This window comes from Parasteatoda tepidariorum, chromosome 5 (genome assembly GCF_982258835.1).
Source record: "Parasteatoda tepidariorum strain Cologne lab strain chromosome 5, Ptep-v5.0, whole genome shotgun sequence".
Taxonomy (NCBI): Eukaryota; Metazoa; Arthropoda; class Arachnida; order Araneae; family Theridiidae; genus Parasteatoda; species Parasteatoda tepidariorum.
In genome coordinates, this window is record NC_141759.1 from 27,979,652 (window position 1) to 27,994,670 (window position 15,019).

At 30.5% G+C, this 15,019-nt stretch overlaps 1 protein-coding gene across 3 annotated transcripts in view; it reads left to right on the forward strand.

The window, feature by feature from the left end:
• Positions 1–2,622: 2,622 nt before the first annotated feature.
• The window catches only part of LOC122272686 (carbonic anhydrase 1-like), a 32,517-nt gene continuing 20,120 nt past the window's right edge, over positions 2,623–15,019 (forward strand). The window contains exons 1-4 of one of the 3 annotated variants that reach the window (XM_087163584.1): positions 2,623–2,671; positions 6,776–6,868; positions 8,395–8,470; positions 11,315–11,386. In XM_087163584.1, coding sequence (XP_087019710.1) covers positions 8,404–8,470; positions 11,315–11,386 — 139 coding nt within the window. In that variant the 5' untranslated portion in view covers positions 2,623–2,671; positions 6,776–6,868; positions 8,395–8,403. Of the gene's footprint in view, positions 2,672–5,701; positions 5,874–6,775; positions 6,869–8,394; positions 8,471–11,314; positions 11,387–15,019 lie in introns of those variants that run through there. The other 2 variants (XM_087163585.1, XM_087163586.1) reach the window with 2 other exon arrangements.

Genomic DNA, 15,019 nt, shown 5'->3' on the forward strand with positions numbered 1-15,019 from the left:
ATTATTGTTCCTTATCATGAAATCATCTCCAATTGCTGAAGCGTAAGTGACTACAATATGTTTCAGGAGCTCATCGCAATCGACCGGTCCGAACTCCATTTCGAATGATATATGGAGATTAGTGCGCCCATCAATGGAGATCCTTGCATACACCATCACTCCCCCACCACCAAATCATACACTTTCGAGCACGAACGCAAGATTATTTTTAGTGCCCCGTTCCCTCCAGTTGAAACTACGCCTACTATCAGGATGAACAGAAAAACGGGCGCCAGAGAGAAGAATGCTGCGCCATTCATTTCTCCTCCTGTTCACATGCTCTGTTGACCATTCCCTGCTGGCTCGATTGTGCTTTGCTGTTAACGTGACACACACCATTGGTCGACGAGCAGACAGACTTACAGCGTGAAGGCGGTTTCGAACAGTTTGTGTCGAAACTGTGGTGCAAGTAGCCGAACGAAGGTTTTGTTGAAGGAGAGTGGTATTCATATTTCAGTGTCTATGAGCCGTTAACGTTAAATAACAGTCTTCATTGGGTATTGTTGCACGTCTAACGTCTACGCTCTCACCCTCACCCTGATCTTCGGCCTGCATTTCCAGTTTCCAAAAAACGGCTCCAGATCCTAGAGATTACACTTTCTGATTTACGCTTCTGCTCCTTCGGCTTGTGTTTAACCCCTCTCTCATCAGCCAACAACTCTCCAAGCTTCTGATTAGGTTATATGACTTCGTTACGACATCGCACTGATCGAAACAACGCACTTACTGAATGTCGATCATTCTTTCTCAGCTTTGTCTTACATTAAGTTGAGAACCAAATTAAATTCGCTGCAGCAAAAAACGTCCTCTTCAACGTCTAACTCATAATTTGATACTGCGAAGTTTGAAAATAAGAAAAATTTGCATTTGTGCTCTTTTACCATTTTATGCAAAGAAAAAAAAATAACTGCGTATTTTATACAAGACTTACTATATCCTTCAATTGTTTTGAGAAGAGTATATGATTTTTGGTTTAGTAAATTTGGTTTATTAGGTTTTAGCTCACCACTTTCTCTAAATAATCCAAAGGCTTATGCTATACGCCACTTTGTCATCCATTCGTTTATCTGGCTAATAACTCCGTTGAAAAGACAAGCGCCGTGAGTCAGATTCCTCGAAAATAACACTCACATTAAAGCAATATAGCAAGAATAAATATTTTAAAGACGGACAGCAAATAAATATTTTAAAGTGGTAGTTTATCAATTGTGATTCTTGGTCCAATAAATTCAATTTTAGCATATAATACTGATAATTTTAGCAGATCCAACACTATTTCTAAATAATTCGTAGGCTTACACAATTCACCACTTTTTAATAGTTTTGTTATGCTGTACATATTAAAAAGCAAGCAAAAATAGTCAAATATTTGCAAAATTTAGTTAGTAGTTATTTACCGTTTTTTTTTTAAAAATTATTATGGCATGTCCGGAACAGTTGGCATCTTTGCGTTGAGCCTTTTCAAACTTTATCAAAATTAACTGAAAATTTGTAAGTTTTAGATTATAGTTCTTTGCTGTTTTTTAAAATATTTTTTCGAATTCGGAAGAATTGTTACACGTGTGAAGACTTAGAAATTAACACGTACACGCCGGGGTGACCCACCGGAGGGTCACGCTAGATTGTCTCATCTTGGCGGCTCGCCAAAGTAAAAACATGGTAACAAATAAATTTAATTTTTTAGTTTTTTTCTGGGAATAATAAAAATCCATAACTACCAATTGTTTTTAACGGATGCAATTTTTGTATTGAATTGCTTCTTCGCCGTGATAAATTTCCTTACAGTGAACTGTTATTGTTGAGAATAGATTAACTCCTCTCGAATATTGTCTAATATTGAAATAGTTCTTCTACCAGTATTTTCACTTTTCCCGGCGTGAGAGTGTAAAAAAGGGACAAACCTCAATGATTTTGTGCATTTGTAAACAGGATACCCGCTCTATATATTATTTTATTTGTTACTTTATAAGTTACATATGTTACTTTAGATTTTATAGTCAACATTTCTCCTATGAGCTAATTATAAAAAATAATGAGTTTTTTTTTGCCTGACTAATATTTTGCCTAATTTATGCAAATTACTATTTTTCGATATTTTGTCACTTCAGTCCTGAAACTACTGTCCCTTTAAATTATGTTTTTTCCCTAATTAATAAAAATATATTTTTCTTCAAGTCTTAATTCAATTAACAAGTGACAGATCTCGATGCAAATCTTGCTAACTGTATTAAAAATATTGAGTCAGATATATGACTATATGATGTATTCAATTAGAATAAATAAGTAAGGAGGTTTGAAAGACATAAAAAAGAAGAGACTTGTGTTTGACAATTCAGAGATCAAATCTTAATTGTCATCCTTGTTTGTGAGTGGGAAGGTTAAAAATACATAAATAGATAAAACGTTTTTGACAGCTATGTCAACTCAGAATCGGAAATGTATCGGGAATATAGTGCGATGTTTTAATTAACACAATTAAGCTTATTTTCTTTTGTACAGCATACGTCATTATTTCCTTTCATGGGCGAGGCTAACTTATTCTATAAATTACTTAGGATTTAATATGTCTGTTATTAAAATAATATTTATACGTTTGTTTTGAGGAATTAATAATACATTTAGATATTTTTAGGGGTAAGTTAAACATTTTAATAAGTTAAAATTTTTAAGAATGTTTTTTAAATTAAAATGATAAATGTTTTGATGACGTATCAATGATATATGAATAATAATGAGGGGAAAAAACTTTTTATTTTATTTTTGGTATTGCTTGAAATGTGTCTTTTTAAAAAAGGGAATTGATTAAAACGAGCTTTTATGAAACCTAGCATTGCTTAAAATATGTGTTTAACATGGTCTTTCAAAGCATTTTTCAAAGGAAAATAAAAAACCCACAGTTTAAGTCTTAGACTTGAAACAAAGCTATGTTTTAAAACCATTTATGCCACCTTCCCGTAAAGAATTATTAGGGCTCAATAGCTGACAAATAACTTAAATGTTTTAAAATATTTGCTATATAATAAAATTCATTGAAATAGTGGACGTTGAAAATATTTAGAAACCAAACCAGGAGTCAAGATTCAATTTTTTGTTTATAAAAAGGAGTTTTAATTTATTTTCATTTTAAAACTACCAAATCTTCATAAACTTTGTTCTTACTTTCGGAATCAGTAGCAATAAATTTAATATTTTTGCAAATTCGGTAAACATTATAACGTTTGTTTAAAGAAATAAGTAAATAAATAAAAAATTCATGTAATATTCATGTTAGGGAAACCCAATGAAATTCATTAAATTATAAGTTATATTACGTTTTTGTAAACGTTAAAAAATTTATTTCAAAATTTAAAATAATAGCGAGTTTTTTATTTGCGATGTAGATATGCCATATGCATTAATAATCAAAAAAGGACAAACGTTATATTGCTAAATTTAATGTTATGATGAACTAAAGATATATATGTTTGAACTCGAAAAAAAATAAAAAATAATATTTAATCAAAATAAAAAAAAATTATAAAATTTTATAAGAATTTTTTAATGCATTCGACATTTTATTTAAATAAAGCATAATTTTTGAACCTGAAATTGAAATGCCAAAAAATTTTACAGTTGTTCAAAAATGTTTGGTTTAGTAGCGTCCTATAAATTAGTGAAATTATTTAGAAAAACTTCCTATATCCAACATGGTTGACTAAAAATATTGCTCATCAAACTTAAATAGATTAAATCATTTTTCAAATCGAAAACAATGAAATTTTGTAACATTACATACTTTTCTTTCTTTTTTAAAAAATAAATAAATCTGCTAGGAACTCTACTTCAATTCCTAGTCTCAAATCAATAATATGAACAAGGATATTCAATTTTAGCTTATTGGTCTAGGACTTTGTGCATAAAACGGTAAAGCATCAAAGATACAATACTTACACTTTCACGCCGGGTGTTGCTCCTGAAAGCGAGACGGAAAAGAGAAAATACTGGTAGAAGAACTATTTCAATATTAAATAATATTCGGGAGGAGTTAATCTATTCTCAACAATAACAATTCACTGTAAGGAAATTTAGCACAGTGAAGATGCAATTCAATATAAAAATTGCATCCGTTAAAAACAATTGATAGTTATGGATTTTTATTATTCCCGGAAAAAAACTAAAATATGAAATTTATTCTTAACAGTTTTTACTCGGGTGCGCTGCCAAGATGAGACAATCTAGCGTGACCCACCGGTGGGTCACCCCGGAATGAACGTGTTAAGCAAAAGTATTTTCAAAGGGAATAAAACTTGTGTCCCCTACCGACCAAACTGATACCGCTACCGATCTGAGTTTATATATTATAGAGCAATAGAACCCCCCTTGCTGGGTTCTATTACTGTCATTGTAGTATAATTTACTTGAAGGGATTTTTTAAAAAAAAATTATTTATAACAAATTGGAAATACATTGAATGAAAAATGATCTCAGAATAAACGCTTATCATTCAATGAAACACAGTAAACGCGATCAAAAACATTTTAGTGGAATTGACGGGGGTCACCGGTGACCGGCGAAGTCAAGATTATTAAAAACACATAATTGGAGAAATTTTTTTATTTTTTTATATTATTATCGTTACTAAAATGGTTCGAAGAAACTAATGTAATATAGAACACACAAAAATAGTTTTATTTATATACACGGAGATGCATATTTGTTCGAAACAACGAATAAATATTTTCAAATGGTAGTTTATTAATTGTGATCCTTGGTTTAACAAATTCGATTTAGTATATTTTTATCCACCACTACTTCTAAACAATTTGTAGGCTTATATAATATAATGCACCACTTTTTTCTGCTACATTATGCTGAATCTTTTTAAAAGCTAGCAAATTCTGTGCAATATTTGCAAATTTAGTTTGTAGTTATTTACCGTTTGGCTAGACGGGCGAGCCATGTAAAATTAGCGTGGCATGCAACGTGTTCATTCAAGTTCAAAAATCTGGTTCTATATAAAATGCAACAATCCAATGCTAAGTGCATACATGATCACTCTTGAATGGTTCCGCAAGGCATCTATAAGTCTTACACCATAATGCAAGGGGGCTCAAAAACTTATCCTCAGACGTATGCCTACATTAACAAATAATGAAACATTGACTTTTTTGATAGGTAATAAACTTACTATGTTACAACACAGTAAGTTTATTTTAGCAGTCATATTGATTAAATATTTTCCTTTTTTTTTGAAGGAAAAAAAACATGATAAAAATTCTTCTTTTATAAATGTTCCATTTATGCTCAACCATAGACCATAAAATAAAGTATTTACACTGCGTGCCTTTACTTAAAACTCTCACAGCTTCTTATATCCTAGTGTCAATTTAGCAACTGACTGAGACACTGGCATAGGCAGTGATTGTACATATTAATAATAAATGACATAATACATTTACAAATTACAGATGACAAATTACATTTAATTAAATAAGTAATTAAATGTAATGTAAATAAGTAATTAAATAAAAATAAATTATAATTTTGAAGAAAATGCATAATTAAATACTAATTTAAAATCATCTTTTCGCTGTCTTAACTCATAAACCTTTGTTCGCTCTTTATTTCTTATCAATCTTTCCTTTGTCTAAATATCTTTTCCGGTGTAAGCGGAAAACTTTATGAGGAACTTAATAGGAAGAAGATGAAAGTACTTATCTTTCACAAATGAAATGATTTTGAATATTTTTGGGAAGGTCAGTGGGATCAAACAATCTATTCGAATAAAGTTGCGATTTCCATTTATTTCTGCAGTTTTTTTAGATTTCGATTTTCTACTACCTGATACGTAATATGTAAGTCATTTTTAATATATCACGCATTATTGGTATATAAATTGGTTAGACTCTTTCTTAATACATCTATTTCACCGATAATTAAAAATAAAAAGGAGAGAATTATCTTGTTTCTAAAAAACAATTTCATTAATGAAATAATTATTCTGCCAAGTTTTTAATTTTCTTGAAAACATGTAATAGACATCAAAAAAATTTACTTGACCGGAGAACACCTTGATTAATCATAATGCATTTTTATTTATCTTACATTAAGATTTGATTATTTCTTGCGTTTTGAGCAAGAGATATTCCATGAAATTCAAAATGTTAGAAAAATATATGCCTTTACTCTATGTAAATGAGATCTTCCACAGCTACAACTAATAAAATATTTTAATAAAAATCTATAAACTGGACGTTATTAATTTAATGTCTAGGAAAACTTCAATAATACTTTCCATTAGTATAATATTAACACCTTGAATGCCATGGGGGTCAGCGGTGACCGGCACTGAGATTGTTCTCATCGCGACGAGGGTCACCGGTGACCGGTGAAGCCAAGATTATTAGAAACACGTAATTGGAGAGAATTTGTATTTTTTAAAAATATTATTATTGTTACTGAAATGGTTTGGAGAAATTAATGCACTATAGAACACACAAAAATAGTTTTATTCATATACTATTTATGGATTTTATAAGCCTACGAATTGTTTAGAAATAGTGGTGGACAAAAATCTACTAAATTGAATTTATTAAACCAAGAATCACAATCGATAACTACCACTTTAAAATATTTATTTGCTGTAGGGAGCAAGTTGGCATCTCTGTTTCATAAATTAAACTAATTTTTAGACATATATTTACAACAACTTTCTTATTTTTACTAGATTTTTTATTAAATGACTCTTTCGTTTACAGGTTAACCTATATATAGTGGTCAGATCGGACTACTTATAAGAAAACGCGCGGAGGCTAGCAGTTACTCTAATCATCGCCAGGCATACAATTTAGTATGTAAATATATATTTCTTACTTTACTTTATTTACAAAAATTGGGCACCTGGGTAAATATATATATAAATGTACTCATACTAATGTACTCATACTAATGTACTCATACTAATGTGTGGTAGTTATCTTAGCACCAGTCCCACGAGAAGCTCTAACTAATTTATCTGAGTGATATATACAGGGTGTCTCAGTTAAGCGTTTCAGAACTTCTAAGAGGTTTAGGGGACATCCTGACGACTCGAAGTCATATAGCAATGTGGGGTCGGAAATGCTTTCCTGAAGCGGTGACGTACACAGAAGCACCATAAAGAAAAGAGACTGTAAGTGAAAAATCGCTATAATAATACATTGAAAAAAATTATATGGCACAAGGGCCAAAGTAAGTGTTGGAAGTTTCTGCCACCGGCTACAATATACACCTCACATCTCCGGCGCATGGACATTCGAACATTTTGCAATACTCCAGGCATATATCGCAGGCAGCTGCTGTGATTCTTGCAACCAGCATTATCAACAGGGGTGTCATAAACCAGTGTTTTCATATGACTCCAGAAATCAAGACGGTGATTTTTTTCGATGTATTATTATAGCGATTTTTCACTTACGGATTCTTTTCTTCAGTGTACGTCATTGCTATATGATTTCGAGTCGTCAGGATGCCCTCTACCCCTCTTAGAAGTTCTGAAACGCTTAACTGATCACCCTGTATATACACTAATATATATGTATATGAAGAAAAAAATATATAAAAAAGTGGTAAGCATATTTGTTTATAAGAAGTGGCTATTTATTTCTGTTAGTTGCAATTTTATTCTAAAAAATGCTCCGTACCTTCACTTCAGATCGAAATATATATATTTATTTTATTAAAATATCATGGTCTACAAAACTATCGTGATTTTAAATCAGTTCTTCAACTTGACAAAGATTATTTATTTAAGTTTAACCTATCCCCCACTCCTCCACGGCTATCTTAAGATGGCGGCTAAATTTCAGACATTCATATTAGGTGTAAAATGTACATCTTAAAACAATCTTCAACTTTCCCAGTTAGGTCAATGTTAAATGTTGTAGAAACAAGTTATTTTTGCTGATTTAAACAATATATTTGTAAATTAAAAAAAGCGACCCAAAATTTAAAATTATCGACCCAATGTCTAAAATTAAAATAATTTTTTTTTTAAAATTCGTGAAATATATTTGTCGCCACTTTTTAATTATTTCTGGTTTTGTCCACCATGTTTCTCCGACTTATATTCGTAATCGACTACGAATAAACCTCGAGAAAAGACCAGCTCTAAGTAGCGACGACTTTTTGAGAGGCACGGAATTTTTTCCACAGACTTGGTGTTGGAGAAAACCTCTCCCAGCTACCTCTAAGAACAACCAACCTCAATTAACGACCATTTTACTGTGGAACGGAGAGAGGTCGCTCCCGAGAGGTTTCACTGTATTTCGAAACTGTAACATAAAACTTAATTATTTCTTAAAAATATAATTCAAATTATGCTCTTTATCTCTATAGATCTGAATAATGGTAGTCGTAAAACTGAGCTTTTTTATAATTGTGACATCTTCGTATTTTATGAGATCTTCTGGAGGTAAGTAACTTTAATGTTTTTCAGTGAGTAAATCAGTATTTAAATAGCTTTAAATTATAATTTTATTTATTAAAATTAGTAAGTGCGTAGATAGCAACTTAGAGACATAAAAGTTCTAAAGTTAGAACTACTTGAAATTTTTCTTTCATGTTGTTCCAAAATAAAATTCGACCATTCTTTCAAGTGCAGATTTTCTAACTCTTTAAGTGCGGTTACTGTAAAGTTTTCTCGAAAAAGATTAAAACAGGTTGCTGTTGCTTACAAATGCCTCTTGCCAATATACGCAAACCTGCTTGAATTCAAGTAAATTTTTAAGGCAGAGAGTGTGCTTCTTGTTTTTCAGTGGCGCCATCTATGGCCAAGAATACGACTTTTCCACACGCATGTGTCACAACCTGTTATACAGGGAGGACTTATTCTCACACCTTTCAACCTTCTACTGATTGTAATTTTGACCTCAACAAGATAGCGAACTATTGAAAACACTATCTGACAGCCAGCAAGCCTATAATATACATATGTTTAAATTATTCAAATGTTATGGCAGTCAAAATCATTTTATACCGCATTTATTTAATGAAGAGCAAAACGAGATTCTATACATTTTGCCACCACATTAAATACAAATATAAAATCTTCCGGGAAAACCGGATGAACTGGCTAGTATGTTACAGTGTTATTTACAGGTCTCCTGTTAAAATATATGTGATGACTGTAAATTTTGCTTTTTAAATTGTTTTGGTGTTTGCTTCGATTTTCTTAAACCGTTGAAAGAATACCGAGAGCAAAGGTAATTATTTAAAAATAAATATTTAAAAAAATAATATTTCTGATATTTAAAAAAAAATGTACCTGCCAATGTACCTGCCAAAAATGTACCAAAGTTCGTTTGGTAAATATTCTGTAAAACTTTGCTTCAATTTAAAAATAAAAAGAAAATATGAGAATTAAATAAGTGGAAATTCTATGATGTTCAAAAAATGCTCTGAAAAAGCTTTCAACATTCAATAATTTGAAAACTAATGATTCTTAAACCTTTAGTATGCTAGTGTGAGCAAAATTTAAAGACGAAATAAAAAAAGCTAGCATATTAACAAAACAGTCTGATACAACAGAGCGAAAGGTCATTGAGAAGACCAATCACGGTAAAGTAGAAAATTTGCATAGCTGCATTTGCATTTGCATAGCACCATTTAGTAGAGGTCGTCCTGCAAGCAAAGGCAGCGGGCGACTAGTATATAGTCCTACAGGTTAAAAGGAACAAACGCTAACAACAGGAGAAATCGCTAGTCACACGCAGCAAAGTACTTGACTCCCGATATAGCGTTTCACTGTGACCAGGAGACTAAACAAGGGTGGTCGATTTGCACAACGGTCAGTACGGTCTGTTTCATTAACGACAGTTAGCCGGATATGCCGTTTAATGTGCTGCCGGGGGCACGACAATTGGACAGATGCGCAATGGGATCCAGTACTCTTTACGGATGAGAGCAGATTTAGTCTGACCAGTGATTCTGGAAGCATATACATCTGGAGAGAGTGAGGGATACGCAATAATCCCTTTAACATCATCGAAAGAGATCGATTTGGCGGAGTTCTTGTATGGGGTGGTACATACCTGCCAACTTTCACTCTTTCCGAGAATGGATTTTCAGAGTGGTTGTAAAACAATAAACGAAAAACAATCTGACTCAAAAATATATTTATATTTTGATCCCGTTGAAATTCGCTTGCGCAAGAATTATTATACTTTCGTATATTTATTGTAATTATTTATATGTAGTGGTGGTCAAACTCATTTACAATTATCATTATAATTCAAAAAGTTAATTGGAATAACCTGAGTATTGCTACCACTTTAATTATGAAAATAAAATCTTTCGGAAAATCCGGAAGAGTTGGCAGTCATGGATGGTATCATGCTTGTCAAAATTTATTAAATGCAATGCAAAAAAATATATTAAACTTAAAATATAATTACTATTGTTCGAATCTGTTGGAAACATAAATATTAATTTAAAAACCATTGATTGATTGATTGATATGAGTGGAATCTCGGTGTTAAGCGCGAAGCGCTTCTAACCGATTCATCTATACTGTTTTGGCATTTAGTCCAGAGGTCATATACAGTTCAAAGTTCTAAGTTTGGATCAGATAATAAGTCCATGATGAGGTGAGGCATGAGTTGATTCAGTAGTACATCAGTTGTATGGGGAATTCCCCTGGATTAAAGTAGTTGTGAGAAGATGCAGTACGTCTTGGTCCTTCAGCAAGTCTTTAAGTTCACTGATGAGGCTAACAAGTCTGTGGGGTGTAGAAGTAGGCGTGTCCTTGGTCGTTTTTCTCTTTCGACTGGGACGGGCCTCGCACCCAGTGAAATTTGAGGTGTGGTTTTGCATGCAGTTGCAGCATTTAGCTGGGGAGTCTCGGCTCTTTCTGCACTGGAATGAATAGTGCCCTTCGGCACATTTCAAATTTAAAAACCAGGGCTGGAAGCTTATATATATACCAAGACGGAAAAGAGCAAAAACTGCTACGAAAGACATTTTCTTTTAGTATTTTTTTCGAGAAACATTATATTTCTGCAACTACCGAGATTTTTTTTACAATTACAGCACATATATAAAACTGCTTCTTTCGTGAGAAAAAGTAGATATTGTTGAATAGTTTGAAGAACAAATAGATTTACTCTTACCGAAATGAAGTTAAAACTGAAATGATTTTACTACCAGCTTATCGTCTTTTTCGTCTCACTTTCACCCATGATATGAACCTTACACGGTTTGTTATAATCGACAAAGAAAGAAACAGGAATACATAACTAATTGTATTTTTCACTTATAGTCTCCGTTTATAAGCAAGACTGTCCTGCTGAAGCTCAAAAACCTTGGTCTTATGACAATGATCTTCCTAATGGTAAGTAATATTCACTACAGAACATAATAATTGCGTAAGTCATAGTTGCCAACTAGTATGCTTATAGCAGATGATTAGCTCCAATATTGGCAAATTATCTTCTTTAATATTTCAGTTCTGGTTTAACAAATGTTTTTAGAGAAGGAGAAAATAAATTATTTTAATAAATAATTTAAATAGAATATTTTTAAGAAAAATTAAGTAGACGGTAAACAAAAAAATGAAATGATACATTCCCTTCGGCAGCTCACACAATTATATCAGAAAAAAGGAGTGCAAATATTATTTTTAAATTTTTTTAAAGTATTTCAGTATAATTATTTAATTTTTTCGCTTTTCATTAATCTTTAATTTTCTTCACTTTCACTGTATGTTTTTAACTTATTTAACTTATTTTAAGAGTTCCATATACTTGTAGCCAATGCGCAATAAATAAAACTTATTAATTGCTCTTAATTTTTTTTGGATCGTTTTTCTTTTTATCCGTTTTGTCTTTATTGTATTTTATATATATATATATATATATATATATATATATATATATATATATATATATATATATATATATATATATATATATATATATATATATATATATATATATATATATATACACGTATATAGTATAAAAATAGCGAAAAGCTTGTAACTTATGTCAATTACTTTGGCTATTATATAAAATATTTACACAAAAAAGTTTTGTATATCTTACATAAATATTCATGGAAATATGGAAATTAAAAAAAAAAAAAAACTAATTATTTTTTCTTTACGTTCTCTTAATATAACCACAGAAAGATCCAATAAAATTAAACTAACTTCATAATAGTTTTTAATTAATAATAAAAATATGCTATTAAAATTCGAAAAAAAAATCGTTAAAAACTGCGCCTGACTGAGGACGTAAAATAATCCTTTTATACAGCGCTTGCACGGAAAACATAGAATTTTTTTTTTATAATTTTGTTTTGAATCCTATTCAGTAACATGTTAACAAAGTCTGATTTGAATACCTTGAAATTGTAAAAAAAATAATTGCAACTTTTGTACTTTTTTTTTTTAATTTAAAGATCAGAATGACAAGGGATTTTCCACAAATACCATTTAACATTGTGAAACGAAATACAATAATAAACAAATGAAAATACCCTAAAATGAAGGTCGGGACAGCACTATGTAACGGTAATAGGAAATAAAACACAATTTAATAGGGTGTGGTCCTATATAATGCTGCTGCCATTTTTAATAAATCCACTTTAATGGTACAAAAGTAAATTTGCGGAAAAACCATCACCATTCAAAGCTTTCTTTCCTAATTAACAAAAACTATTCAGAAAAATTTAAATAGAAATTATTAAATTTTATAGATTTTCCAATTCGACTTTTTCAGAAGTGTTCAAATACGATTCAAAACCAATGAAAGAAAAATTATATGCTTTCCGCGCAGTATGAAAGATTGCTTTAACTAGAGTTCAATATCATATTTATTCCATGAGATAACGTTATCTGGATGTAGTTTTATGTATTAACACGTTCACGCCGGGAAAAGTGAAAATACTGGTAGAAGAACTATTTCAGTATTAGATATTATTCGGGAGGAGTTAGTCTATTCTCAACAATAACAATTCACTGTAAGGAAATTTAATACGGCGAAGAAGCAATTCAATATAAAAATTGCATCCGTTAAAAACAATTGGTAGTTATGGATTTTTATTATTCCCGGAAAAAAACGAAAAAATTAATTTTATTGTTACCAGTTTTTACTCCAGTGCGCTGCCAAGATGAGACAATCTAGTGTGACCCAGAGTTGGCCGTTGATTACAGTAATCGATTACAACTGTAATTGATTACAGATAATTACAGCTATGTAATCAATTACTTGTAATCACGATTACAAGTAATCAATTACTTGTAATCGTGATTACAACTTTCAAAAAATTTTGATTACAGTAATCAATTACTTGTAATCATGATTCCAAGTAATTGCGATTACAAGTAATCACAACAAAAACGATTACGAGTAATTATGATTACAAGTAATCAAAATATATGATTACATGTAATCATGATTACATGTAATTTGATTACTTGCAATTTTGATTACTTGTAATCAAACTATACGATTACAAGTTTTTACGATTGTATACTATAGTCAAATTTTTTATGTAAGTATTCATGTGTTTACATATTTGTATGTACATAGAATGTACGCACGCATGAACGTACAGTTTGCGATTCCTATACATACAATGTATGCACAAACGTTGTTTGTACGTACAATATTCATAATTATATTGTAATATACTTAATGCAATGCGCATATGCTTAGTGCATTTAATTATGCATTTATGATACATGTACGCATGTATGTTAGTTTGTACAAAAAGGCAATGTTTTGTATCTTTGTATACATAGACAATGTATGTATGAACGTATATGAAAATAATGTTTATGCGTTTGCATGCTTTTATGTACTTAAGTACATATATTGTATAAATTTACGATAATAGCACGTATATACAATGTACGTATGTATATAAAATTGTACGTATTTACACACAATATGTAAGAATGTTATTTAAAGGTGCAATATATGCACATGGTTGCGTAAATAAAATGCGTACATGTATACATGCATATTTATATGTACATCTATATATGTGCACGCAAAGTATGTACTTATGCACAACTTACGTATGTACTTGTATAACTTCATACTTTGTTAATACTTATGCGCATGTAATGCATGGATGTACAAAAATATAGTTATATGCACAATGTACGCATGTACATACAACGTATACATGTACATAATTACAAGTAATGTACAAATACATGCGTACATTTTAATATATGTAATTACAATATACACATACATTGTGCATACATTAAAAAAATTTATATGAGTAAAGTTATTAAAATTTGTTTTAAAATTTATTCTAAGGCATAAGAAACTCGACCTCATATTTTTTAGAAAGCAAACGATAATTTTATTTTGAATTTCTAAATATTAATTCCACACATAAAATTTACCGTTTTTCTTACCATTTAAAAAATTTCTATGAATCATGCATTATGTTATAAAAAAAATAAATCTGTATTGTCAAACATTTCATGAAAATACCTGAAAATAATTTTTTATTCAGGGAATTTCAAAATGATATAGAACAATTAAAGCTGAAAACTAAATTTAAATATCGTTTGATTTTGTCATTTAACTTGCTTGAGTTATTAAAAGTTAACTTAATGCATTTTATTTATTGCATTGTACACATATTTAGACATAAATGTAATGTACATATGTATACGTGTAATGTATGTACGCATGTACAATGTATGTACATACATTCATGTATTGTACGTGCATATATAGTACATAAGGATAGGTATACATGGAACATACGTGTATTGTACATGTGTGGATACATTCATTGAACATATATACATTGCACCATATGCATAGATAGGGATAGCATGCATGTACACATGTAAAATTTGTCGAAAGAATTATGCCCAATATATTTATGCACATATGTACATTATATAGACATTATATGTTCATTTCATCATATGTACATTATATGAATATACATCTGTACGCTATATGTATATACATCTGTACAATATATGCAT